Source organism: Mobula birostris, chromosome 4, assembly GCF_030028105.1.
Source record: "Mobula birostris isolate sMobBir1 chromosome 4, sMobBir1.hap1, whole genome shotgun sequence".
Classification (NCBI taxonomy): domain Eukaryota; kingdom Metazoa; phylum Chordata; class Chondrichthyes; order Myliobatiformes; family Myliobatidae; genus Mobula; species Mobula birostris.
This window is the reverse complement of record NC_092373.1, coordinates 55,899,666-55,924,594: the sequence shown is the minus strand read 5'-3', so window position 1 is coordinate 55,924,594 and position 24,929 is coordinate 55,899,666. Positions and strand designations below refer to the sequence as shown.

The following is a 24,929-nucleotide window of genomic DNA, read 5'->3' as shown; positions in this document are numbered from 1 at the left end:
TCCATCTGCCATCATTCTGACCATATTTTGCCACCTGATCTATATCCTGTTGTAATCTTAGACAATCTTCCTTGCTGCCTCAGTCTATGGTGTCATCCACAACTTAGTAGTCATACTACCTACACTCATAGTTCTAAGCCAAACATCTGCTGCTTCGTCATTGGCTTTCTTTCTATCATAAAATCGATAGTGGGGATGCTAGCTGCTGAATGCATGATCATCAAATCCATTTGCAGTAGTTGAAATGCTGAACCAGTCCAACCCTATTTACAGTAGGACCCAGGTAAGGATCATGGATGGGCTGATAAATAGCAAGTAGAATTAATACCACAAAAGAATTGAATAATCATTATTTCTAGTAAACAAAGTTAACTAAAGACTTCGGGCAGGACAAGGAATTCATCATCAACATACTGGGGGTAATCATTCATCAGGAACTTAACTGGATCAGGTACATGAATATCATTGCTCTAAGAGGAGGTCAGATGTTGGATTCCTGCTTGATTAGCACTGATCTACCACCTGAAACAGTAATTCATTCCCAAAGCACCTTTAATTAAAAACATGTCCCAGGTCACATCATTCATGTATCTCATAATCAATAATTAAGTTTTGGTAAAAAGAGGTAAAACATTAATGCCACTTGAATTCTTAGTTTATTTTCTCCATGTCCAATTTAATCGACTAATGATTAATATTCCCTCATGAATATGCAACTTTAATATAACAACCCACACACTTGGTAATAAAAAAAATACTTGACATGTACTTCAAAGTGTGTATTGGTTTAATCTTGTGAAATGTTTCCTTTTCTCATCCATGCTGAAGGAAAGAAGGAGTTGTACATTTCCAAGGCTATTCACTCATCTTATATTGAGGTGAATGAAGAAGGTTCGGAAGCAGCTGCAGCCTCAGGTAAAACCACTTAATGAAGCCATTTTCATTTAATTTTGCTTAAAATTCTGTGCTTTGGCAAGAATGTACTCCATAACATAAACTTTCATAGTTTTTAATCAAGGAGATATGGCGGGTCTCTTAAATGCTTAGAAGTTAACAATGTCTAGCAGTCAATAGATTTCTCTAATTTCTGGTAATTTTTCCCACTCCCTTTCCCTCTTCTTCCATTCCGCACTCTGGCTTCCCACTTGGCTCTTCTCTTCTCCTCACTTGGCGTGTCACCTCCCTCTGGCGCCCCTCCTCCTTCCCTTTTTTCCATGGTCCACACTCCTGTCCTATCAGATTCCTTCTTCAGTCCTATCACCCTTTCCAACTATCACCTCCCAGTTTTTAATTTCATCCCTTCTGCCCCACCCACCTGGCTTCACCAATTACCTAGCTTGTACTCTTTCCCCTCCTCCACCTTATTCTGGCTTCTCCGCCTTTCCTTTCCAGTCCTGGTGAAGGGTCTTGGCATGAAACATTAACTATTTATTCCCTTCCATAGATGCTGCCTGACCTGCAAAGTCGCTCCAGCATTTTGTATGTGTTACAATGGATATTTACGACGCCCTAAAAACTTGGTCTATTTTTGTTTCTATTTTATTAACTGAATTACATGCAAATTAGCAAGGAGTAAATATAATCAGAGAAGTAAATCTGTGGCTTAAAACATGATGTTGGAGATTTGGGTTCTGATTTATGGAATGCAGGCACTAGTACTGGGAAAGGAGAACTGTTGCAATGCATTTTGAAGATGAGCTGAAACCAGTGTCCTCAACTTAATTAGATAAAGTTGATTAAATTAGTCTGGGTAAGTAAGTTAAGAGACAGGTCAGTAAATGAAATGGCAGGTATTCAAACAGCTGGCCCATAACACTCAGGGGAAAAAAAAATTACCGCAGTTTAAAAGCTGGGATTCCATAAGAAAGGGGCGCAGTCTGTGGTTAACAAACAGGATGAAGATCAGGATCAGAATCAGGTTCATTATCCCTGACATGTAGTTTTGGAGCAGCTGTAAAGTGCAATGCACTAACAATTACAGTGGGTTACAATAAGAAATATGATAAATAGTGCAAAAGAGAGTAAAATAGCGGGGTAGTGTTTATGGATGGAGGTGAAGAAGCTGTTTCTTAAATGCTGAGTGAACGTCGTTGAGGTGTTGCACCTTCTCGATGGTAGTATTGAGAAGAGGATCTGGCCTGAATGGTGAGGGTCTATATTAGGACTGGAGGGCACAGCCTCAGAATTAACAAGGGTGTCACTTTAGAACCGAGATGAGGAGGAATTTCTTTAGCCAGAGGATGGTGAATCTGTGGAATTCATTGCCACAGATGGCAGTGGAGGCAAATCATTGGGTATGCTTAAATCAGAGGTTAATAGGTCTTGATTATTAGGGATGACAGGGGAGAAGGCAGGAGAATGGGATTGAGAGTGATAATGAATCAGCTATGATGGAATGGCAGAGTGGATTCAGCGGGCCAAGTGTGCTAATTCTGTTCCTATGTCTTGTGCACGCCCTTTTGAAGATGTCATAGATGGTGCAGAGGCTGGCACCCATGATGGATAATGTTAAGTTGAAAAGTAGGGCATACAAAATGCCAAGTGCTGGTGGTAGGCCAGTTGACTAGGAAGTTTTTAGGATCAAGCAATGAAAGACTCAGAAGTTCATGGGGGGAACTAATTTGCAGAGGAAATTCAAAGCAAATACTAAATCAATAGAAGGTAGCTAAGGTTGGACCTCTAGAGAATGAGGCTGGTGAATTAATAGCATAAACAAATGCTAGATATGTTAAATCATTCTTTTTTGCAACAGGCTTTGCCCTAAAAGATAACAGATGGGCTAATATTAAATATGATGGAGGAACTTATAAAACTGTAAACCATGAGGGAGAAGGTATTAGAAAAACTCATGGATTACATGCAGACAAATTGCCAAGATTCAGTTGCCCTCATTCAGTTGGTCTGGGTAATTAAATTAAGAGACAGGTCAGTAAATGAAATGGCAGGTATTCAAACAGCTGGCCCATAACACTCAGAAAAAATTAACACTCAGAAATGTAAAGGAAGTAACACACACAAAATGCTGGAGGAACTCAGCAGGCCAGACAGCATCTTTGGAAAAGAGTACTGTCAATGTTTTGGGTCGAGACCCTTTATCAGGACTGGAGTAAAAAGATGACGAGTCAGAGTTAGAAGCTGGTGGGGGGGGGAGGGAAGGAATAAACACAAGGTGATAGGTGAAACCGGGAGGGGGAGGGGTGAAGTAAAGAGCTGGGAAGTTGATTGATGAAAGAGATACAAGGCTGGAGAAGGGAGAATCTGATGGGAGAGGACAGAAGGCCATGGAAGAAAGTACTTGGAAAAGAGGTCTCCCAACCTAAGGCAAATCTCACCATTATACAGGAGGCCACACCAGGAGCACTGTCCGCCAGAAAAAGCGGGATCTCCCAGTGACCACCCATTTTAATTCCACTTCTCATTCCCATTCTGACATGTTAGTCCATGACCTCCTCTACTGCTGTGATGACGCCACACACAGGTTGGAGAAGCAACACCTTGTATTCCGTCTGAGTAGCCTCCAAACTGGTGGCATGAACATCAATTTCTTGAACCTACGGTAATCCCTCTCACCCCACTTCACCATTCTCCATTCCTATTTCCCTCTCTCACCTTATCTCCTTGCCTGCCATCACCTTCCTTTGGTGCTCCTTCCCCTTTTCTTTCTTCCATGGCCTTCTGTCCTCTCCCATCAGATTCTCCCTCCTCCAACCTGTACCTCTTTCATCAATCAACTTCCCAGCTCTTTACTTCACCCCTCCCCCTCCCGGTTTCACCTACCACCTTGTGTTTCTCCCTCCCCTCCCCCCACCTAACCTTGACTCCTCATCTTTTTTTCTTCAGTCCTGATGAAGGGTCTCAGCCTGAAACGTCAACTGTATTCTTTTCCATAAATGTTGCCCGACCTGCTGAGTTCCTCCAGCCTTGTGTGTGTTGCTTGGATTTCCAGCATCTGCAGATTTTCTCTTCTTTGTAAAGGAGGTGGCTGCTGAGATCGTTGACCTAATGATTGTAAATTTTTCAAAACTTATTAAATTCTGAAAGTGTGCCATAAGATTAGAAAAACAGCTAATGTGATTCTCTTGTTCAAAAAGGAAAAACAAAGACTGACAACTATGTGGCATAAGATGTCGAAGGATAGAGTCTTTGCTGGAGGACGATGTGTTGTACCATAGTTTACAGTCAGGGTGTTGAAGCTGTTGATGGGTTCTTGATAGTTGACTTGAGGTAACTATGATTTAAGAGATGGGAATGAGATTAGGAGCAGGTGGTTCCACTGAGTTGGTCCACAGTGAAGACTGCCTTAAATTGGTTGAATTCATTGATTATTTGTGCAGCAGAGCAGATTAGACACACAGTCATATCACACCCAAAATTTCACTATGGACATAAAATTATAGACTGGTTACTCTATATTCCTATCCCTTTTAATCTTGGGGTGAGTACTGGTGCAGTGTCACTTTCTATTGATTTTTGGTTTTCGATATTTTTTTTCCCCCTTTTGTCAATGATATACTATTTTTTTCCATTTGCTTTGATGCTAGAATCAGAATCAGCTTTAATATCAATGCAAAATGTCATGAAATATGTTTTATGATAACAGTATATTGTGATACATAAAAAAACTATAAATTAAAATAAGAAATATTGAGAGTGTAAAAAGATCCAAAAAAAAAGAAATACTGAGGTAGTTTTCATGCGTTCATTGTCCATTCAGAAATGTGATGCCGGAGAGGAAAAAGTTCTTCCTAAAATGATGAGTGTGCGTCTTCAGGCTCCTGTACCCCCTCCTTGATGGTGGTAATGAGAAGAGGGCATGTCCTGGGTGATGGGGGTCCTTGATGATGGATTCCACCTTTTTGAGGCATCACCTTTTTGAAGATGTTCTTGATGCTGAGGAGCCTAGTGCCCATGATGGAACTTTCTACAGCTTTTTCCGACCCTGTGCAGTTGCCCCTCCATACCAGACGGAGCCAATATAAGAAAATAAAACTAGACTTCATCTCCAAGATTCTGAGGGAAGTGGTGAAAGATGCCAAGCTGTCTGCCATTTTCAGAAATCTTACAGGTGAAGTAACACAGCAGTGCATTTAGTCAACTCGAGACAGGTTAGTCAGAGTCATATTTATTATTATTGGCATATAGACAATAGGTGCAGAAGTAGACCATTCGGCCCTTTGAGCCTGCACCGCCATTCTGAGATCATGGCTGATCATCTACTATTAATACCCGGTTCCTGCCTTGTCCCCATAACCCTTGATTCCCCTATCCATAAGATACCTATCTAGCTCCTTCTTGAAAGCATCCAGAGAATTGGCCTCCACTGCCTTCTGAGGCAGTGCGTTCCACACCTCCACAACTCTGTGGGAGAAGAAGTTCCTCCTCAACTCTGTCCTAAATGACCTACCCCTTATTCTTAAACCATGCCCTCTGGTACTGGACTCTCCCAGCATCTGGAACATATTTCCTGCCTCTATCTTGTCCAATCCCTTAATAATCTTATACGTCTTAATCAGATACCCCCTCAATCTCCTTAATTCCGGCGTGTACAAGCCCAGTCTCTCTAACCTCTCTGCGTAAGACAGTCCGGACATCCCAGGAATTAACCTAGTGAACCTACGCTGCACCTCCTCCACAGCCAGGATGTCCTTCCTCAACCCTGGAGACCAAAACTGCACACAATGCTCCAGGTGTGGTCTCACCAGGGCCCTGTACAAATGCAAAAGGATTTCCTTGCTCTTGTACTCAATTCCCTTTGTAATAAAGGCCAATATTCCATTAGCTTTCTTCACTGCCTGCTGCACTTGCTCATTCACCTTCAGAGACTGATGAACAAGTACTCCTAGATCTCTTTGTATTTCTCCCTTACCTAACTCCACACCTTTCAGATAATAATCTGCCTTCCTGTTCTTGCTCCCAAAGTGAATAACCTCACACTTATTCACATTAAACACCATCTGCCAAGTTTCTGCCCACTCACCCAGAAGTCACCTTGAATTCTCCTAACATCCTCATCACATGTCACACTGCCACCCAGCTTAGTATGATCAGCAAACTTGCTGATGTTATTCACAATGCCTTCCTCTAAATCATTGACATAAATCGTAAACAGCTGTGGTCCCAATACCGAGCCCTGTGGCACCCCACTAGTCACTACCTGCCATTCCGAGAAACACCCATTCACTGCCACCCTTTGCTTTCTATCTGCCAACCAGTTTTCTATCCATGTCAATATCCTCCCCCCAATGCCATGAGCTCTGATTTTACCCACCAGTCTCCTATGTGGTACCTTATCAAATGCCTTCTGAAAGTCAAGGTACACCACATCCACTGGATCTCCCGCGTCGATCTTCCTGGTTACATCCTCGAAAAACTCCAATAGATTAGTCAAGCATGATTTGCCCTTGGTAAATCCATGCTGGCTCGGCCCAGTCTTATCACTGCTATCAAGTTATGCCGCTATTTCATCTTTAATAATGGAATCTAGCATCTTCCCCACTACTGATGTTAGGCTAACAGGGTGATAGTTCTCTGTTTTCTCCCTCCCTCCTTTCTTAAAAAGTGGGATAACATTAGCCATTCGCCAATCCTCAGGAACTGATCCTGAATCTAAGGAACATTGGAAAATGATCACCAATGCATCCGCAATTTCCAGAGCCACCTCCTTTAGTACCCTAGGATGCAGACCATCTGGACCTGGGGATTTGTTAGCCTTCAGTCCCATCAGTCTACTCATCACCGTTTCCTTCCTAGTGTCAATCTGTTTCAGTTCCTCTGTTACCCTATGTCCTTGGCCCATCCATACATCTGGGAGATTGCTTGTGTCTTCCCTAGTGAAATGTCATTACATCTGTTATTTTATGGCAGTAGTGCAGTGCAAGACATACATAATTACACTCAGCTGCAATAAGAAAGACAGTGGATTCTGGTTAATTGGGCCATCAGTTAATCAGGGCAACACTCACAACATGCTGGAGGAACTCAGCATCCGTGGAAAAGATCGGTCGACATTTCGGGCCGGAACCCTTCATCAGGGCCTGCTGAGTTCCTCCAGCGTGTTGTGAGTATTGCTTTGACCCCAGTATCTGCAAATTATTTTGTAGTTAATCAGGGCAGCTGCTTATTTGGGACAACACGGTTAAAATAAATAAATAAATAAATACAAATAACAGTGATTCTGTGTTTATTTAGGACACCATGCCGCTTAATTGGGACAGGAGACTGTTGTTCAAAGGTCCAATTTCATGTCAGAGAAATGTATACAATATACATCCTGAAATGATTTTTCTTCACAAAACATCCACGAAAATAGAGAAATGCCCCAAAGAATGAACAACAGTTAAATGTGAGAATCCCGAATTCCCCCCCCTCCAGCTCCCTCCTCCCGCATGTAAGCAGCAGCAGGGCAATGATGTCCCCCTCTCCCCACCCAGCAAAAAAAGGTGCTCCAGCTTCCGAGCACAAGTGTGAGCTAGACGATAGCAAAGGCACAGACCTTGCAGTTACCTCAAAGACTATTGTATTTTGTCCCGCATTCGGCAACCCACAGGTTCTCTCTCTCCCCATTTTCACAGCGAGCGGGAGACATAACAACAACCTGCTGGTTTACAATGTTTAACAATTCCATTTCGTTGCTTTTTACGAGCTCTGTGCCTAAAGATCGCTAAGATCTCGGGTCTTCGGGTCCACAGCGAAAGATTTTCCGGCCTCCCCGACAACACACAAGTCTCCTGCCATGACACTAACCCTCGATCCGCCCGTCTCCAGAGCCCCGAGATCTTAGGCTTCCAAACATGAGGCCGACTCTCAGGCTGAACCCTTGGCATGCCAAATAACAACGGCCGGTCCTGAAACGCCGAGAACAGGTCCCATTCCTGCAAAGAACCGAAGTCTGCATGTAACTCCAGGTCAGGGTCTTCAAAAAAACCCTGAAAGGGAAAAATAAAGATATTAAAGATGGTAATAGATCTGCTTCTGAAGATGCAAGCAAAGGAGTTGCCATTTAGTGCCATCTGTTCAACTGTTAACGAACAGTGTCTACCTGCCGTTAGTCGTGTGTGCACTTGAGTGGTCGTTAGTACACCGTGCTTAGAGCAAACAGTTGCATGTGTTTGTGTTTAACAAGCAGTGATTTTTGTCACTGATAGTTGGTGAGAAATAAGCAGAAAGACAATTCAAAACTGTTTTTGCTCACTGTGATTTCAAGCATTCAGGCTTAGAAATGCCAGAGATGGCTAAAAAGGAAATTGAAATGACTTCACTATTTCAACAAGTTGGGAACTACCAAGAATTTGAAGGTATCAACAATCATCTTGAATTTTACAATGAAAATGACATTTTGGAAGATGCAATCATAAGGAGTATTGACTGAAGACAGTCCATTATCTGCACTAGGTGTCTGCTGATTTTGCTCATTTACAATTAATCAAAAGAACATGGCAGAACCAATACACAGTTTATAGTACTGTAATGGTATTGGTACTGTTCTAATTTGCTCTGTGTTTCATTTAACGACATAATTTGTTACTAGTTAAATGGCAATTTGTCTTCTTTATGCCTTTTTAACTATTTCCATGAAATTTCAGCTAATTGGGCCAAAATGTACTGGTCCCAATTAACTGGAAACCACTGTATATAAAAATAAAAAGTGCAATAAGTGATCAATAGTGAAGAGGTGCTCATGGGTTCATGGATCGTTCACAAATGTGATGGCAGAGGGGAAGTGGGCATGCTCTAAATGGTGAGGGTCCTTACTGATAGATTTTGCCTTCTTTAGAAACTGCCTCTATGTCCTCTATGGCAGGGAGGCTGATACCCTGTGCTAGGCTTCTGGCTCATGTCCCAAGCATTTCATCCCTGAAATTCTTGTCATCTCTATCTCAGAGATTTTGGACAAGCATTAGTAACTGGATTAACCATCGATCTAGTATAAACTGACCAGGTACAAGATGAATAAAACTCCTGGAAGTGATGGCCTGTTGACTGAGTTGTACTGGGTTCTGTGGGTCTGGATAGCTCCAAACCTACTGGAGGTGTCAAAATCCCTGAGGAAGAGCTTACTCCTATCTATGAAGTAGTTTGCCAATGACCTACCACACTGTTAAATGTTGAATGCAAGATTCTGTACAAAATTTGTTCTGACCTGGGTAGTCTACCTGCCTCAGAACCATACCCAACAGGAAGATCTCAGTAAATCCTAGTACAGAGCACTGAGCTTTGCAGCAAGAATTGTGTGGGCAGATAACCATGTGAAACAAGCTGAGGATGTAAGAGCAGTGTCCCCATTTGACCATGGGAACCAAGTTAGTTAACAGGAGTGAGAAGCTCTCAGTGTTGCTGTGTGGCCCATTCCCCGGCTCCTATGCTGTGGCAGTAAGCAAGCTATCTTTCATTCCAGCTGATGATCCAAAATGCATTGTGTTCTGGGATGGTGATGTATAGGTCTCCAAAGGGGGAAGAGCACACCCAATGTGGCCCTCAGCTTGAGCATCTGTGTGGTCCACAGATACACATATAGCCCAAGTACGTAACCAACAGGCATCTCTCTGTGCTGAGATTCTGCCTCTCTCCAGCGGCACATTGGAAGGCTCTGGATTTGCAATCGTATGTTTCTTGTCCTGTGGTACTGTGCTGGACTACTTGTCCCTCATAGAAACATTAGTACAGGAAAAAAAGTTCTGTTGGACTATGAGTCAATCCAGCAGTGATCTACATGGAACGTACTTGAGATGCTGTGAAAGGAGACAAACAGATGGTGGTCTAGCAGGGTCTTGGTCATTTGGCAGAAGCCTCACTATCAATATCTTCAGACAAGCGTGAAGACCTGCCTTAGCAGGAGGTTGAATCCTTCACACACAGCTTGAGACTTGCTTCCACAGATCATTGCTCTTGAGGTGGCTGTGACGTGGATGTGACGATCATCTTCCTCCCTACGGTCTTCATAGAAAGTAATGCTGTTGTCTTTGACCTTCACCCTGAACACCTCCAGTTTACAAGACTGTGTTCTGTGGACTGTTACCAGGGATGCACACATTGACTGTAGCTGGCAGATCATCAACTACGTGATAGGTGACTTTGGTCTGCCTGAAAATGTACAAGGGGGTATCCACAACTACATCTGCAGACAGGGACACTTAAAAGTGCAAGTGTGTATGCTGAGGGATGCATTGAAGCTTGGTGCACTTAACTGGAATGGGGCCCTTCCTCCAATAGACATTGAGAAGTCGGATGCTATATACACATACACACACACAAAGAAACCTTACAAACTTCTCACTATTGGAAATCTTGGTACTGAAAATGGACATATTGTAAACAGGTACTCTTTAAGTAAATTTGACGATAAGCATGATACTGCAAATAAAGACTTTGTACATCTACTGTATACATTTTATGAACCAACTATATTTTTGTGGAAAAATATTTATTTCCTTCCACTCTTGTGAGTTTTGTGTTGTCTGCTAAGGACCAGGTCAGAACAGGTCTTGGGTTTACACAATATGAGCTTATTATTTAATACAGGGCATCATCTGTGTGCATGCATGTGCCAGTACAGAGGTATAATGTGGCCCTCTATTGGTTCAATAGTTGTTACAAGAATTTGTGCTATGAAATCTTTGCCAGAACCTTTTTAGGGTTAAGGTTAAATCTGAATGTAAATGTGAAATAAAGGGGTAATGTATAACACCTCAAAGGTTTTGGATGTGAATTTACAATTTTAAAATTTTTTAACATGAAGATTCTGCAGATTCTTGGAAATCCAGAATAATACACACAAAATGCTGGAGGACCTCAGCAGATTGGGCAGAAACTATGGAGAGGAATAAAGGCTGAAATCCTTGCATCAGAACTGGAAAGGAAGTGGGAAGAAGCCAGAGTAAGAAGGTGGGTGGAGGGGAAGGAGTACAAGTGGCAGGTGATAGGTGAAGCCAGGTGAGGGGGAAGGTAGTTGGGTGGGGAGGGGGAAATGATGTAAGAAGCTGGGAGATGATAGGTGGAAAAGATAAAGAGCTGAAGAAAGAGGAATCTGATGGAGTGCAGTGGACTGTGGCAGAAAATAGAGGAGGGGCAGCGGGGAAGGTGATGGGCAGGTAAGAATTAAAGGGGCAAGAGGGGAACCAGAATCAAGGAATGAGAAAGAGAAATGAGTGAAATCAATGGTTATACCATCAGGTTGGAGGCTACCCAGAAGGAATATAAGGTGTTGCTTTTCCAGCCTGAGAGTGGCCTCATTGTGGCAGTAGAGGAATGGAAATAGAGAGCTGAATTAAAATGATTGGCCACCAGGAAATGCTGTTTACTGCAGACCGAATGAAGATGCCCAACAGGGCAGACTTCCAATCTGCGTTGGGTCTTACCATTGTAGAGGAGGCCACACCAGATATAGCAGATGATCCTGACAGATTCGCAGGTGAAATGTTGCCTCACCTGGAAAGCTGCTTGGGGTCCTGAATGGTGGTGAAAAAAGGTGATTGGACAGGTGTAGAACTTGTGCTGCTTGCATGGATAAGTGCGAAGAGGGAGATCAGTGGGGAGTCGCAGAGAGAATGATCCCTGCAGAAGGTGTGAGTGAGTTGGGGGTGGTAAAGATGTGTTTAGTGATAGGATCTGTAGAAGGTGGTGGAAGCTGTGGAGATGGGTGGGTGTTTTAAAATGGTTTATCAGTAATGTGTTACTGAAATAGAACTTGAGTCTATGATCCTTTAATAGGAGCAGGAAAAGGTCATTTTGCCTCTCAGCCTGCTTAGTCATGGCTGATCTATCTTGAAGCTATTTTTCTACTTTATACCCATATTCCTTAAAGCCTTTACTATATACAAATCTATGGAATGAAGTTTTCAGTTAAGTATTTTTTCTGCATTTTATGACCAAAATATGAATCGATATATTTTAACTTGTATTCCAATGAATCAAGATTTGGGTACCATGAACAACTTGGGCAATAAAAACATCTATATGGACTATTAATCTCTCACCTGTTAATCCTGTGTAAATTATGGGTTCCATGTGCATAAAGGCAGCAATGGGGGTGGTGAGGAAGAACTAATTCATCCACCTACAAAAAAAAATTCCTTCCTTCCTTTGGTGTATTTGGATCATATCTTCAGCTTTGTCTGAAGGCCTTTCTGTGCTTATCCTTCTTTGAATGAAGGATAAAAGTTCTGAAATTACCTTTTACTTGATTGAATATTCTACGCTTGTTTAAAGGAGCACTTTGGAATAACTAATACTTTTTCCATTTGCAGCCAGTGAGAGACAAGATCACTGTTCCTTTTAAATGTTCCTTTTCCAAGATGGTGCAATTAAAATGGTAACATAAAGCCCACTATTGACGAACTATTTTTTCTTACAGAAATGGTTGCTGTCAGCAGAATGCTAACCCTTAATCCCCAGGTCATTGTTGATCATCCATTTTTCTTTCTAATCAGAAACAAAAAGACAGGTAAGAGAGGAAAACCCCTACTAACTTCAAAAATGTTGTTTACTTTTCTTAACACTTAAGTACAAAACAAAGTTACATTAGGTTCCCAAAGACTGGAAGGTGGCTAATGTTTTGTTGTGTAAAATAGCTAGCAAGGACAAGCCAGGGAACCGTAGCCTGACATCAGTCTTGGGAAAGTTACTGGAAGGAATTCTGAGAGACTGGATCTACAAGCATTTGGATAGACAGAGTCTGATTAGGAGGAATCAGGATGGCTATGTGCATGTAACGTTGTGCTTGATGAACTTTGTAAAGTTTTTTGAAGAAGGAAACAAATAGCTAGATGAGGGTACGGTAGTAGATGTCATCTATTTGGACTTCAACAAGGCTTTTGACAAAGTCCTACATGGTGGGCGGTCTGGAAGGTTAGGTTCCATGGAATCCAGGATGAGCTAGTTAAGTGGAAGCAGGGTGTGCTATTGGAAGGTTGTTTCTCAGAATGAAGGCCAGTGACTACTGGTATGTTGCAGTGCACAATATTGGGGCTCTTGTTATTCATTATTTGTATAAATTATTGTATACAAATGTACAAAGCTTAATACGTTTGGGCTGACGTGAAAGGTGGAGGTGTTGATGATAGTGGGGAAGGTTATCAGATTACAGGAGAAATCATCAATTAGGAAGTGGTCTGGGGAGCAGCAAATAGATTTCAATACATGCAAGTATGAGGTAATGGAATTTGAAAAGTCAAACCACTGTTGAACTTGTACTGTGAATGGTAAGGCACTAGGGCATGTACTAGAACAGAAGGACTTAGGATAGTTTGTAGTTCATTGAAAGCAGCATCACAGATAAATGGTAATATGCCCTTCAGTCGGGACTTTGAGTATAGGAGTTGGGATGTTATATTGCAGTTGTGTAAGTCATTGGTGAGGCTGCACTTGGACTGTTATGTACAGTTTTGGTCACCCTGTTATAGGAACGATGTAGTTAGACTAGAAACATTAATGGTATGTTGCTCAGACCAAAAGGCCTGAATTGTATAAGAAAATAAGGCTGGGTCTTATTCCTTGAAACATATAAGTATGAGGGGTGACCTTATAGAAGTGCTTCAAGTTACAAAAGGCATAGACAAGGTGGATGGTATGTATTCTTCCCAGGGTAAGGAGGCCAAAACTTTGGGATACAAGTTTGGGGTGAGAAAGAAGTGTTTCATGCAGAGGGTGGGGAGGATATGGAATGAGCTGCCAGAGGAAGTGGTTGCAGCAGGTATGATAGTATCATTTAAGGGATGGGTACATGGAGGGGTGGAGCTTGGAGGAATATGGGCCAAACTCAGGAAATTGAGATTAGTTGCGTGGGCACCATGGTAAGCATGGCTGATTGGGTCAAAGGGTTTGTATCCGCATTGCACTATTCAATAGTTCTACACAAGTGTAAATTTGTGTAAATAAGTTACTTGTTAATTTCTGGGTTAAAAATAATACCATTGAATTAATTTTCAGCTTTGCAATTGTTTTTTTTAAAGGCATTATTTAAATTTGATTGGATAATTGTATTTGCTAGATGCCTTAAGTTTTTTTTGTCTACACCTATCTCCAACCCAACCCAGGTACCATACTCTTTATGGGCAGAGTCATGCATCCTGAAGATATCAATCCAAATGGTTGTGATTTTGAAGCATAAGAGATGTTGTCATTCTACAGTGAGATATGATTTAAAAGCTTCTCATTTTTGTGCTAGCAATTTTTGTCTATGCCTGAGCTTAATGTGTTAGAGTAAATGCTCAACAAACTATGATGTAAACAATTTGTATTAGTTACTTTAATGTTAACTTCATTCTTAAATTACTGTACAAACACTTCCATATTTATATTAAAACCATTAATGTACTGAAATCTGTAATTATTAATTTAAAAAATTAAACCGAAAATAATGTGCTATTCCTTTTGCCTACATTTTCACCTTTTTCTAAAATCTACAGATGCTGTATTCTTCCAGGCTGTAAGGAAATGTTAAAATCCATAGTTGTGCATGCAACAATAACCAAAATGTGTATTTATGAATTATGTAATGGCTGTTTAAGGTCTAGGTAATTAATAATGTAAACCAGTTAATCATCGTTTTCAAAATTGTAATCCATAATCATCTGAATGTAATATTTTTGGTGGATTTAGTTATTCTGTAGCCTCCGGAAACTTCATTAAAATAAAACTTTGATTTAATCATATGTTGGAGGCAGTAAGTTATTTTAAACAAAACTATACTTTTAAAAAAATACAATCTAAGCACATGTAAAGAATATAGCTACCCAAAAACCCATTTTCAATGAATTTGAGGTGCAAATCTTAGCTATCATAAGAACTTGCTATTTCTGTATTTATATATTTTACATTAAAACTGGGGCTCATCTTGAGTACCAAATTTACACCTTATTCTGAAATTGCATATTGCTGGTTTACTGCAAACCGCACACTTGTACAAGAGTACCAGGCTCCATAGTCCACTTTCAACAGGGAAATTAATCCTCGGCCTTTTCTGCTTTTAAAGTAGGATTGATCATTAGCAATTTTTGTTGGAGAAATGAATACTTACAGATAATGAAGAATGTGAGCCAGTTTAGAGACCAAAACCAGATTCCTTTCACAACTGTTTTCTGTCTGTTACTATAAAAAATTAGTTACTCATTACTATAGAATATTAAATGAACTGGTAAGAGTGCATGGGACTATATCAGCTTGTTGTGCATCAGGCAAGTTTATTTTCAGTAAAACAAGCTGCACTTCCAGTGCAGATATTGTGAGGAAATATCAGTTTCTCAAAACAGGTAGAAGGAATGGGACGGTAAGAATTGCAAGCAGAAATTATGGAGGCATGCAAATATGAATCAGAATGCACCATGCTTCGCTTTTTGAGCTGTATTAGTTCATGGCTGGCCAAAGCGAGTGTTTTGGTAATTCCAGGTGAAATGTTTCCAGCAGCTAAAAGTAAAAGAACCATGTTGTAGCTGTTGGCCAAGATCAATTTGAGTATTCAGAAAGTCACTGCAAAAATAAGTGATAGCATGTCAAATTATTAATTCCCATTGATTTTGATTTAGGAAGTGAAATGTTAATTGGTGAATAGGCAATTACAGAAAACATTGTTGAATAGATTTCCCATTTAATGGAAGTACAAAGCTCTTCCAAGTTCAGAATCGGGTTTATCATCACCAGTATATGTCCTGAAAATTGTTAACTTGGCGGCAGCAGCAGTACAATGCAACACACAATATAGAAAAAAAAAATAGTGTATATAGAGAAAGATTAAAAATAGTGAAAAACAAATAATATATATAAAAATGAGGTAGTGTTCATGGGTTCAATATCCATTTAGAAACCATATGGCTAAATGATGAACTGACATGAGTACAGTAAATTCAAAATTTGCTAACCTTTACATATTTCACCAGGAGCTGTAATATCCATAAGACTAACATGCTTCAAAGTAGTTATAATTATTAAAAGTTTTGTGCTTTGTGAAGTTAGAAACTTGCTGGAAGAGAAGTGGACTACATTGTAAATATTGTCTGCATGTTACTCAGTTACAATGAAAGTCAAAGAATTGTCTTTACAATAATTTAATATATTTTGCTTTTTTAAAAAAAGTCTATGAAAATGCATTAAAATGATTTTCCATGTGGTAAATGTGAATTTATTTAATATCAAGGAAACAGATGAAAATATAGTGAAATTGAAATTGTACATACCTATGGTGATGTATGTCATGGAACCTATTGCTTTGATTTGTGTAACACATAAAATACATTTTTAAAAATTAAGCCTGGAGATGACATGTTCATGAAGCAGATATTTGGGATGCGCCTCTTTTTATTTTTAAAGATATTGACCAGAGGCCATAAAATAAAGGAGCAAACTTAGGTGATTTGGCCCATTGAGTATGCTCCATTTTATCATGCTGATTCAATATTCCCTCCCAGCCCCAATTTCCTACCTGTTCCAGAATCCATCAACCTTTGCCTTAAATATACTCAATAACTTGGCCTCCATAGCCACCCGCAGCAACAAATTCCACAACTCTCTGGCTAAAGAAATTCCTTCTCATCTCCTTTATAAATGGACTTTCTTCTATTTTGAGGCTGTGTCCTCTGGTCTTAGACTCCCTCCATCATAGGAAACATCCTCTCCACATCCACTCCATCAAGGCCTTTCAACATTTGATGGGTTTCAGTGAGGTCACCCCTCATTCTTCTGAATTCCACTGAATGGAGACCCAGATCCATTAAATGCTCCTCATATGAGAAGCCTTTCAATACCCCAGAATCATTTTTGTAAACTTTCTTTGAACCCTCTCCAATGTCAGCACATGCTCTCAGAATCAGTTTGAATATCACCAGTATATGTTGTGAAATTTGTTCTTAAATAAGGGGCCCAAAATACTCAATACTCCAAGTGAGGCCTCACCTGTGCTTTATAAAGCCTCGATATTACATCCTTGCTTTTATATTTCAGTCCTCTTGAAATAAATGCTAACATCGCATTTGCCTTCCTCACCAATGATTCAAATCTGTAAATTAACCTTGAGAGTCCTGCGTGAGAACTCCCAAGTGCCTTTGCACCTCAGATTTTTGAATTCTCTCCATTTAGAAAATTAGTCTATGCTTTTAGTTCTTCTACCAATGTGCATGACCATAAACTTCTCAACACTGTATTCTATCTGCCATTTAACCCATACTCATCATCTGTCAAAGTCCTCCTGTAGCCTCTCTGCTTCCTCAAAACTATCTGCCCCTCCACCCATCTTTGTATCATCCACAAACATTGTCACAAAGCCATCAATTCAAACATCGGTACTCTACCTTTTTATATATGGATTGAAACTACACTTAAAAGTGAGGCTATTTTGAGTATTCTATTCTCTGTATAAAGCTAACTGTATGTAAGTATCTTACAAATGCTTGCATGCATGAAATTCAATACATTACTTTGTATTAAAGATGCAGATCTGCAATTTAAGTAACTTTGCTTTAAATAAGAAATGTAACCTTTGACTAAGTTTTCGGTCAAAATTAGATTTCCTTTGTGTATCGATGTCAATGTTTGTTTAAACAATGCTCCAGGAAAGTACCATCTTAAAAATGGTATACAATTCAAACTATCTTGGTGCTCTTATTTTGTTGTATTTTTGGTTTCTGCATGACTGTTTCTACAAATGCTTTGGTTCACTTGTATAAATGTGGGAATAATACAATACAACCAGTTCATTGAATGTCAAAAAGGCTTGCTCATTGCACCTTATGTGCTTATTACAATCCAGCATTTGACCTTGTGCTTAGCAAATTCTGATTCAGGTGTTGATTGTTCTGACTGGATTAAGTTGTGTGTCGATCAGAATGGTGACATCTGTCAGTGTTTTGTTATGGTTTTGTCTCCAGACTGTTATGATCATAACAATTATGTGCAGCACCTGTAATCACTGAAGTTCTTCTAAGGTAAAGATGTCCTTAAACAAAAATTCAAGTGCTTGGGAACAATCGAAGTGGATTGCTATGCACACAAATGGTGGAGCTAATAAAGAGGGGAATGGATCGCTCTAGAACACAGCCGCTGTCTTGGGGACCAATTGCTCCAACTTGACTCTTTAATATTCTTTGTAGGCGAGGCAGCTGCTCTTTGCTAATTAAAATATCAAATGAAAAAAAATCGTACAATTTAGCTTCTGGGCAATTTTAAACAGCTCAAGAATTTAGCTAATATTCACAATGAATTTAACGTTTAGATGAACAAATTGGATTTTAATAGAGTTAATGAATGTGTTGTTCACCCATTTCTATTAACATTTAAAATGTACAGAAATAAATTCATTGTACCAATCATTCCAGGGGAACATTGTTGGTTAGCAATAAACAGTTTGAGTCAGCTCACACTATTTCAACGTGATCTGTCTCATGCCCTTGTTGTTCCCTGTTCAGCCATTACTTTCTAGTAAATGTATCTCAGCTAATCCCATACATTTTCAATCTTCTGCATACCACTGGTCTCACATGAAGTGGGGTGGGGCAAGAGAAAGAGATTGGAAGATGTTCCATCTGAGTACCTTCCCCCATGTTTCTCTGTAACAATTGCATTCTTTCTCAAGACTGGAAAAATAATATCTATTGTAAGAGCAGAACAAGAGAGGAAAATTGTAGGATAAGATTCAACATATCAACAAGGGTCATAAGCAATCACTGGATAACTGACTGCCAGTGACATGTCCCTACATAACTTGCTGTCCTGAGGGACAGAGCAGAAAATAATCACATTTAATTCCAATCAAGATTAACATCCATTACATTCACATGGCAACCATAATATTAAAAATATGCCTTGGGCCAACTTTAGCTCCTACAGATAATTAGGGATGGTCAGTAATTATTGTATGTTGGGTATTACTAGGCATTTTTTCTGCCTGAGAAACAATGGCAAGTGTATTCCTGATTCTGTTGATACAAATAATAGATATTAGGAAATAAAACAGTATGTGCATGGAGAAAAGGGTCCTTCTAATGAAGGTAAGCTTGTAGAGTCTGCAACCTCAATCTCCAAGACAAACCATACAGTTCCTGCCTGAGACTCCTTTCTGAATGAAAACAATTTTTCCCTCTTCCAGGCTTCTATTTTGAGCAACTTTGCAGTTGTGTTTTGTCTTTAAAAAGAGAACCAAGTGAACACTTTTACCAAACACAATGACAATATATTTCACCGAAATAGAATCCAATCCAGTTGCTAAGCATTTACCTTCAGGGCCATCTCCCAGTTCGCCAGCAGGAACAAATGATACTGCAAATGGTACATGATGAAATCAGTAACTAAGACCTTAGAAAAATAATTTGGATTAAGTTTAATTGTTTGAAATTGATATTCATAAATCCTTGCATCTCAATCAATGTTTCAAATTAATGACCATGGCCAAAAAACTGTTCAGAAAAGCAGCCACTGAATTGCAGTGTAATCAGATTTGTCAGAGCCTACCTAAATTTGTTCATTTGCTCAGCTGTGCAAGTCATACTGTAGGCTTAATCAGACTGAAGACATTTTAGCATTTGCAATGAAACAACTTACAGTAACTTTGTATTTGATTTTTACCTTTGTTTACTGTACTCAAACAGATGGAAATGACATTTTAATTTACAGCTTTGTTTTCTATTTGAATTTTCAGGAACTAGTTGCTGATAAGAGTCACCGAATGTTTTTTCATTCTTTCAGTAGAATCTTGTTTATTGTGGTACATAGTGTTACAACAGTTAGCAGCAGTGATACCCTTCCACTACGGTAGCATTCTGTACCTTATTCTAAAATACTGTATAATTTCACTTTATATAAAAAAACCTCTGTTCTTGTGTGCAGTAACATCCCGTATTATATTTCACAGATCATTTACAAGCTGTGGTAGTAACTTCATACTGCAAGTAATTTTGTTATAGTTTAAAGATTCCATCTAAAAACTGTTACAAAATATGTGCTTTAATTTGTAGATGCACATAAAACACCCACTTAGCCCTGTTTTAAATCTGACTTTTTCTGGTATTATTGTAGTTGTATTTCTTTGAAATATTTCTACTGCAATCAATAAATATTAAGACCCACTTTGCAATACCTTTGCAAATATCAAAAGATTTTCTAGTTACATTTGTGAGTACTGATTCTCATGCCTATTAAAGCAACTATCCAATCTTAATTATACAAATGATCCTAACTTATAACAAGCTGTAACAAAGGTTTTACCACATTCAAAAACATGTAGGATTTTAATTGATCTATTGAAATTCAACTCCAGTTAAATTTTAAATGCTTCCTTGATACGAATATGTTACACCTGAAAATGATCAGTCCACTTTCTAAACAGATATTAGTCTCGAAGAAATGGATCGTGTCAGGGTTCATTATGTTCATAAAAACAAGTGTGTTCTTACAAACCAATGTCTCTAGAGTTAATGATGAAAATTTACAGAGTAGTCATATCACTTGGAACATTGTTCTTTTTAATACTTTTCGATATGTTTTTATGGATGAGGTTCCAACGATAAGCACTCCTGTTCTTCCTTGGGTGGGTTATATTTTCTTTCTCCTCATCTTCGGCCTTCTTCCTGGCCTTTTGATAGTCACTTCTTTCTTCAACCCTTCAAAGTAAAATTGAATAATCTAATTACAATGCAGACTAACACAATTAAGAAAAAATGTACCCTACATTTTATAATTTTCCATTAAGCACAATTGAAATACCACTGAGGGCTATATTTACAAATTTGTATTGGAATACCTGTGGATTTTTTTTTGAATCATACTAAATATTGATCAATAATAGGCTGTGGCAAGAAAATTCAGTTTTGCCAATCATTATCTTCCATCTGCTAAATAGGCAATGGTTCCTTCAATGCTGGCACCAATAAATTGAAGCCTAATTGACATACTTTATAATATTCTATAGAGATGAAAATAAGGCAACCATTTTGGACAAATTGTCAGATATTTAGTGCGTTTTGAAAACTTATGATGTTTAGATGCCAGAAGCATTATTTCAATGCAGCCTTGTTTCAACGTTTTTTATGCCACAGGTCTTGCATAAATTATGCTACAGGTCTTGCAAGCAATTTTTTTTTTTTGCTTCTAACATACAAATAAAAATCTTTTAGCATCAACTTAGGGTATGAAGCTTACTCAGTCTACAAAGGCTAGGAGCTGCAAGGGGAGAGCACCTTCCAAGCACTAGGACAGCCCCTCTCAAAGCAGCTAGTTAAGCCAGGGTTAGAAAATTCTGTTTGCCTCTTGTATTCAGAACATTGAAAAGCATTGCTAAACTATTAAAAATTAAAGGACAAAAAATTAACAGTAGACACAACACAGATCCTAGAAAAGCAATTAAAACATTTAAATGAAAGAGTTAAAGAAGTATTAGCACCCAATTGTTGCCACAGTTCCAGCACTTTTAGTTGGGGCAAATTCCTCAGCAGACATGCTGGGAAATTATGTTCTGTCACTAAACTTTGAGGAATCAAACACATGAGAGTATTTTCAAAAAATGATTGTCAACTGATGGCAGCAACTTCCAGGTTTTTAAAAATTTGCTGTCTGGATCATCTGAACGTACTGATGATTGCGTGGGTTCCTGACATTTTCTGGCAAAACCATGACCGTGAGCATAAGCAAGAGATCAGCATATGACCCACGATTACTTCTTCATCCTACTGGTATAACAAGAAACCTGCTCCTGCACCCAGTAAAAGGCAGTTTAACTTTGCTGCCCAGTCATTGTTAGGACTACATCTTATTGGAAATAATTTAACTCATTTCTTTGCAACTTACCTGAATTTTCTCATTTCTCCATTTTCATTCTTTACTAAATATTTTGCTTCTTTTTCTGTTCTTCCAAGAATCGCTTTTAATACTGACTCACTATTCCGCTCGGATTACATTTCCTCTTTCATTCTATCTATTCATCTTGTTTTATTTGCCTTCTCATTTCCTCTTCTGATTTCTTGTTGCAAAAATACAGAACTCACTATACTGATAAATGAAACTGGTCAAACCATCTAATCTATCGAATTAGTGTTGGCTTGAATTGGAAATCTGACACGCATACATGTGTTTACTGTACACATTCCCAAACCCCAGAGACACAAGAAACTGCAGATGCTGGTAACTGGAGCAACAAACCATCTGCTCAGCATCTGTTGGGGGGGGGGGAGGGGGGAAGAGAGGGTGAATTATCAATAATTTAGGTCAGGAATGATGTAGGATTTTGACCCAAAATGTTCACCATTCCTTCCCCAATCTCACCACCCTCGCACCAAACCCCACAGATGCTGCTTAACCTGAACTCCTCCAGAAGACTGCCCCAATGTAGAAGCTTTCTTTTCTGATTTTTTAAGTCATTATGTTCAGGAAGGAGCCCAAGAAAAACTTACTTTAAAAGGTAAAATAGGAAATACTACAGAAATACAGAGTTGACAAGTAGTGCTGCTGTACATGACTGATGGAAACAAAACTAAAGTGGTATGCTCTATTATCCCTTCCTTTTGTTGAAGCAGACATTTTAGAGATCAAAGCAATTGCTTTCATTTCTAAAGAGTGGTGAATCCATGGAACTCTTCGCCACAGGCAGCTGTGCAGGCCAAGTCTTTATATATATTTAAGGCAGAGGTTGATAGATTCTTGATTAGTCAGGGCATGAAGGGATATGGAGAGAAGGCAGGAGATTGGAGCTGCGAGGGAAAATGGATCAGCCACGATGAAATGGCAGAGCAGACTCGATAGGCTAAATGGCCTAATTCTGCTCCTATACCTTATGGACATTAATATTAAATTATAATTAGCTAAGACATGACACATTTCCAGTTTTCTTTTGCCAGTCATCACTGGTAAGGCTGCCATTTATTGCCCTTGATGGTGGTGAAACACCTTGAAAGTATGGTGAAGTCAACCTCCAGTACCGTTGAGTAGAGTAACAATGAAAGGACATGGTAATGATGAAGAAATATTGATACAAGTCCGGTTAAAATAAAACTTAGAGAGAAACTTGGAAGTGCTGATATGCCCATGCATCCATTAAGCTTGCTCTTTGGGGTGGTGGTAGTTGCAGATTTCTGAGTTGCTGTCAAAAAAAAAACTGACAAACTAATGTTTATTATCAAATGAAGGATGAACTGTTTCCTTGAATCCAAATGACTGTACCCATTCACATATCAAATTATTTGTCTGTTCTCATACAGAAGCTTCAGGAGCACTAAAAGAAGAAATCAAAGATACCCTTGAAATGTCTATAACGGGAGCAGGAACATGATTTGATAAATGGAAAGCATAAACAAGCTCTAAGGATCAGGGTCATACAGCATTCCTGCAGCTGTAACACAACAGCATTAACTGTAGGACCCCTCTATTGCACTACTAAATGACAAGAAATTGAAATAATTTAAAAGGAACATTAAGCAGAATATGACAGGTATGTGATCCTACAGCATCACCAACTATGAAAGCTGGACCACCCATCTCTTTACAAATTAAATACTGAATATTCTCCAGTTTTGATTTGAAAGTTACAGCTAATTAGAAAGAACTTCAAACTGTATTACCAATTCTTAAGATTTATAAAGCTAACATGTATTTATATAATGCATAATTAAGCCTATATTCTCTCAACTTTGCTTCTTCAGTTATGCAGATTTATTTCTATAATAACGAGCTGCAAGGTTTTTTTAAACACTACTTTCCAAAACAAGGTAGGAAAATGAAGAAAGAAAAATAAACATAAACAGCAAAGAGGGAAATGGTAAATCTCATTGATTGTTGGCATGAAAGAAAGGAAGGACTAGAAATAACAACTCAGTAGCATGAAACTGAAAGATCAGACTATAAAAGTTTCAATCAATAAACCACAAACTGAGTTATATTAAATGGCAAATAGCTGCATCAGCACATACAGTACAAATATTCATCAATAGCACCACTGCTGCTTTCAAACAGCATAACCATCCTACTCCAGACAGAGGGCTTCTCTTGAATCCAGTGAACAAATTACAACTAGGCACAAATCGGGAATGTTGGTGTTATTAATAAACAGCACAGTACAGGCCCTTCACCACACAATGTTGTTGCTGACCTTTAAAGCTACAGTATAATCGCTCTAACCCTAACCTCCCACATAGCCCTCCATTTTTATACATTGCTACCTAGAGTCCTTGCATTTTATTTGTGGTTGGTGATGAAAACCCTTAAGAAAATTGCTTACACGAGGAAATCTGCAGATGCTGGGAATTCAAGCAACACACAAAGTTGCTGGTGAACGCAGCAGGCTAGGCAGCACCTCTAGGAAGAGGTACAGCTGACATTTTGGGCCGAGGCCCTTCATCAGGACTAACTGAAGCAAGAGCTAGTAAGAGATTTGAAAGTGGGAGGAGGAGGAGAAGATCCAAAATGATAGGAGAAGACAGGAGGGGGAGGGATGGAGCCAAGAGCTGGACAGTTGATTAGCAAAAGGGATATGAGAGGATCATGGGACAGGAGGCTTAGGGAGAAAGGAAAGGGGGAGGGGGAACCCAGAGGATGGGCAAGGGGTATAGTCAGAGGGACAGAGGGAGAAAAAGAGAGAGAGAAAAAGAATGTGTGTGTAAAAATAAAAAACGGATGGGGTACAAGGGGGAGGTGGGGCATTAGCAGAAGTTTGAGAAGTCAATGTTCATGCCATCAGGTTGAAGGCTACCCAGACGGAATACAAGGTGTTGTTCCTCCAACCAGAGTGTGGCTTCATCTTTACAGTAGAGGAGGCTGTGGACAGACATATCAGAATGGGAATGGGACGTGGAATTAAAATTGCTTTTTGGTACTGGAGGAGATAATGAAATTTTCATTTAATTTAGTTTGAATAATTGCATTTTGCATCTAAAATACTTCTAAACTACACAGCTTTTTATGATTTATGACTATAAAACAAAAATGATGATATTTCTGTTTTAAGCACTAGTTTTGATATTTCC

At 39.3% G+C, this 24,929-nt stretch overlaps 2 protein-coding genes across 3 annotated transcripts in view; one reads left to right on the top strand and one right to left on the bottom strand.

Moving 5' to 3' along the window:
* Positions 1–14,611, top strand: part of serpini1 (serpin peptidase inhibitor, clade I (neuroserpin), member 1) — a 42,442-nt gene extending 27,831 nt beyond the window's left edge. The window contains exons 7-9 of the mRNA XM_072254582.1: positions 829–915; positions 12,350–12,439; positions 14,031–14,611. Of these exons, the coding sequence (XP_072110683.1) occupies positions 829–915; positions 12,350–12,439; positions 14,031–14,104 (251 nt within the window). The 3' untranslated portion in view covers positions 14,105–14,611. The remainder of the gene's footprint in view (positions 1–828; positions 916–12,349; positions 12,440–14,030) is intronic.
* A 4,726-nt stretch (positions 14,612–19,337) lies between these two features.
* Positions 19,338–24,929, bottom strand: part of LOC140195912 (transient receptor potential cation channel subfamily V member 6-like) — an 88,821-nt gene continuing 83,229 nt past the window's right edge. For both annotated transcript variants that reach the window (XM_072254580.1, XM_072254581.1), the window contains one exon: positions 19,338–20,579. In XM_072254580.1, the coding sequence (XP_072110681.1) occupies positions 20,405–20,579 (175 nt within the window). In that variant the 3' untranslated portion in view covers positions 19,338–20,404. The remainder of the gene's footprint in view (positions 20,580–24,929) is intronic.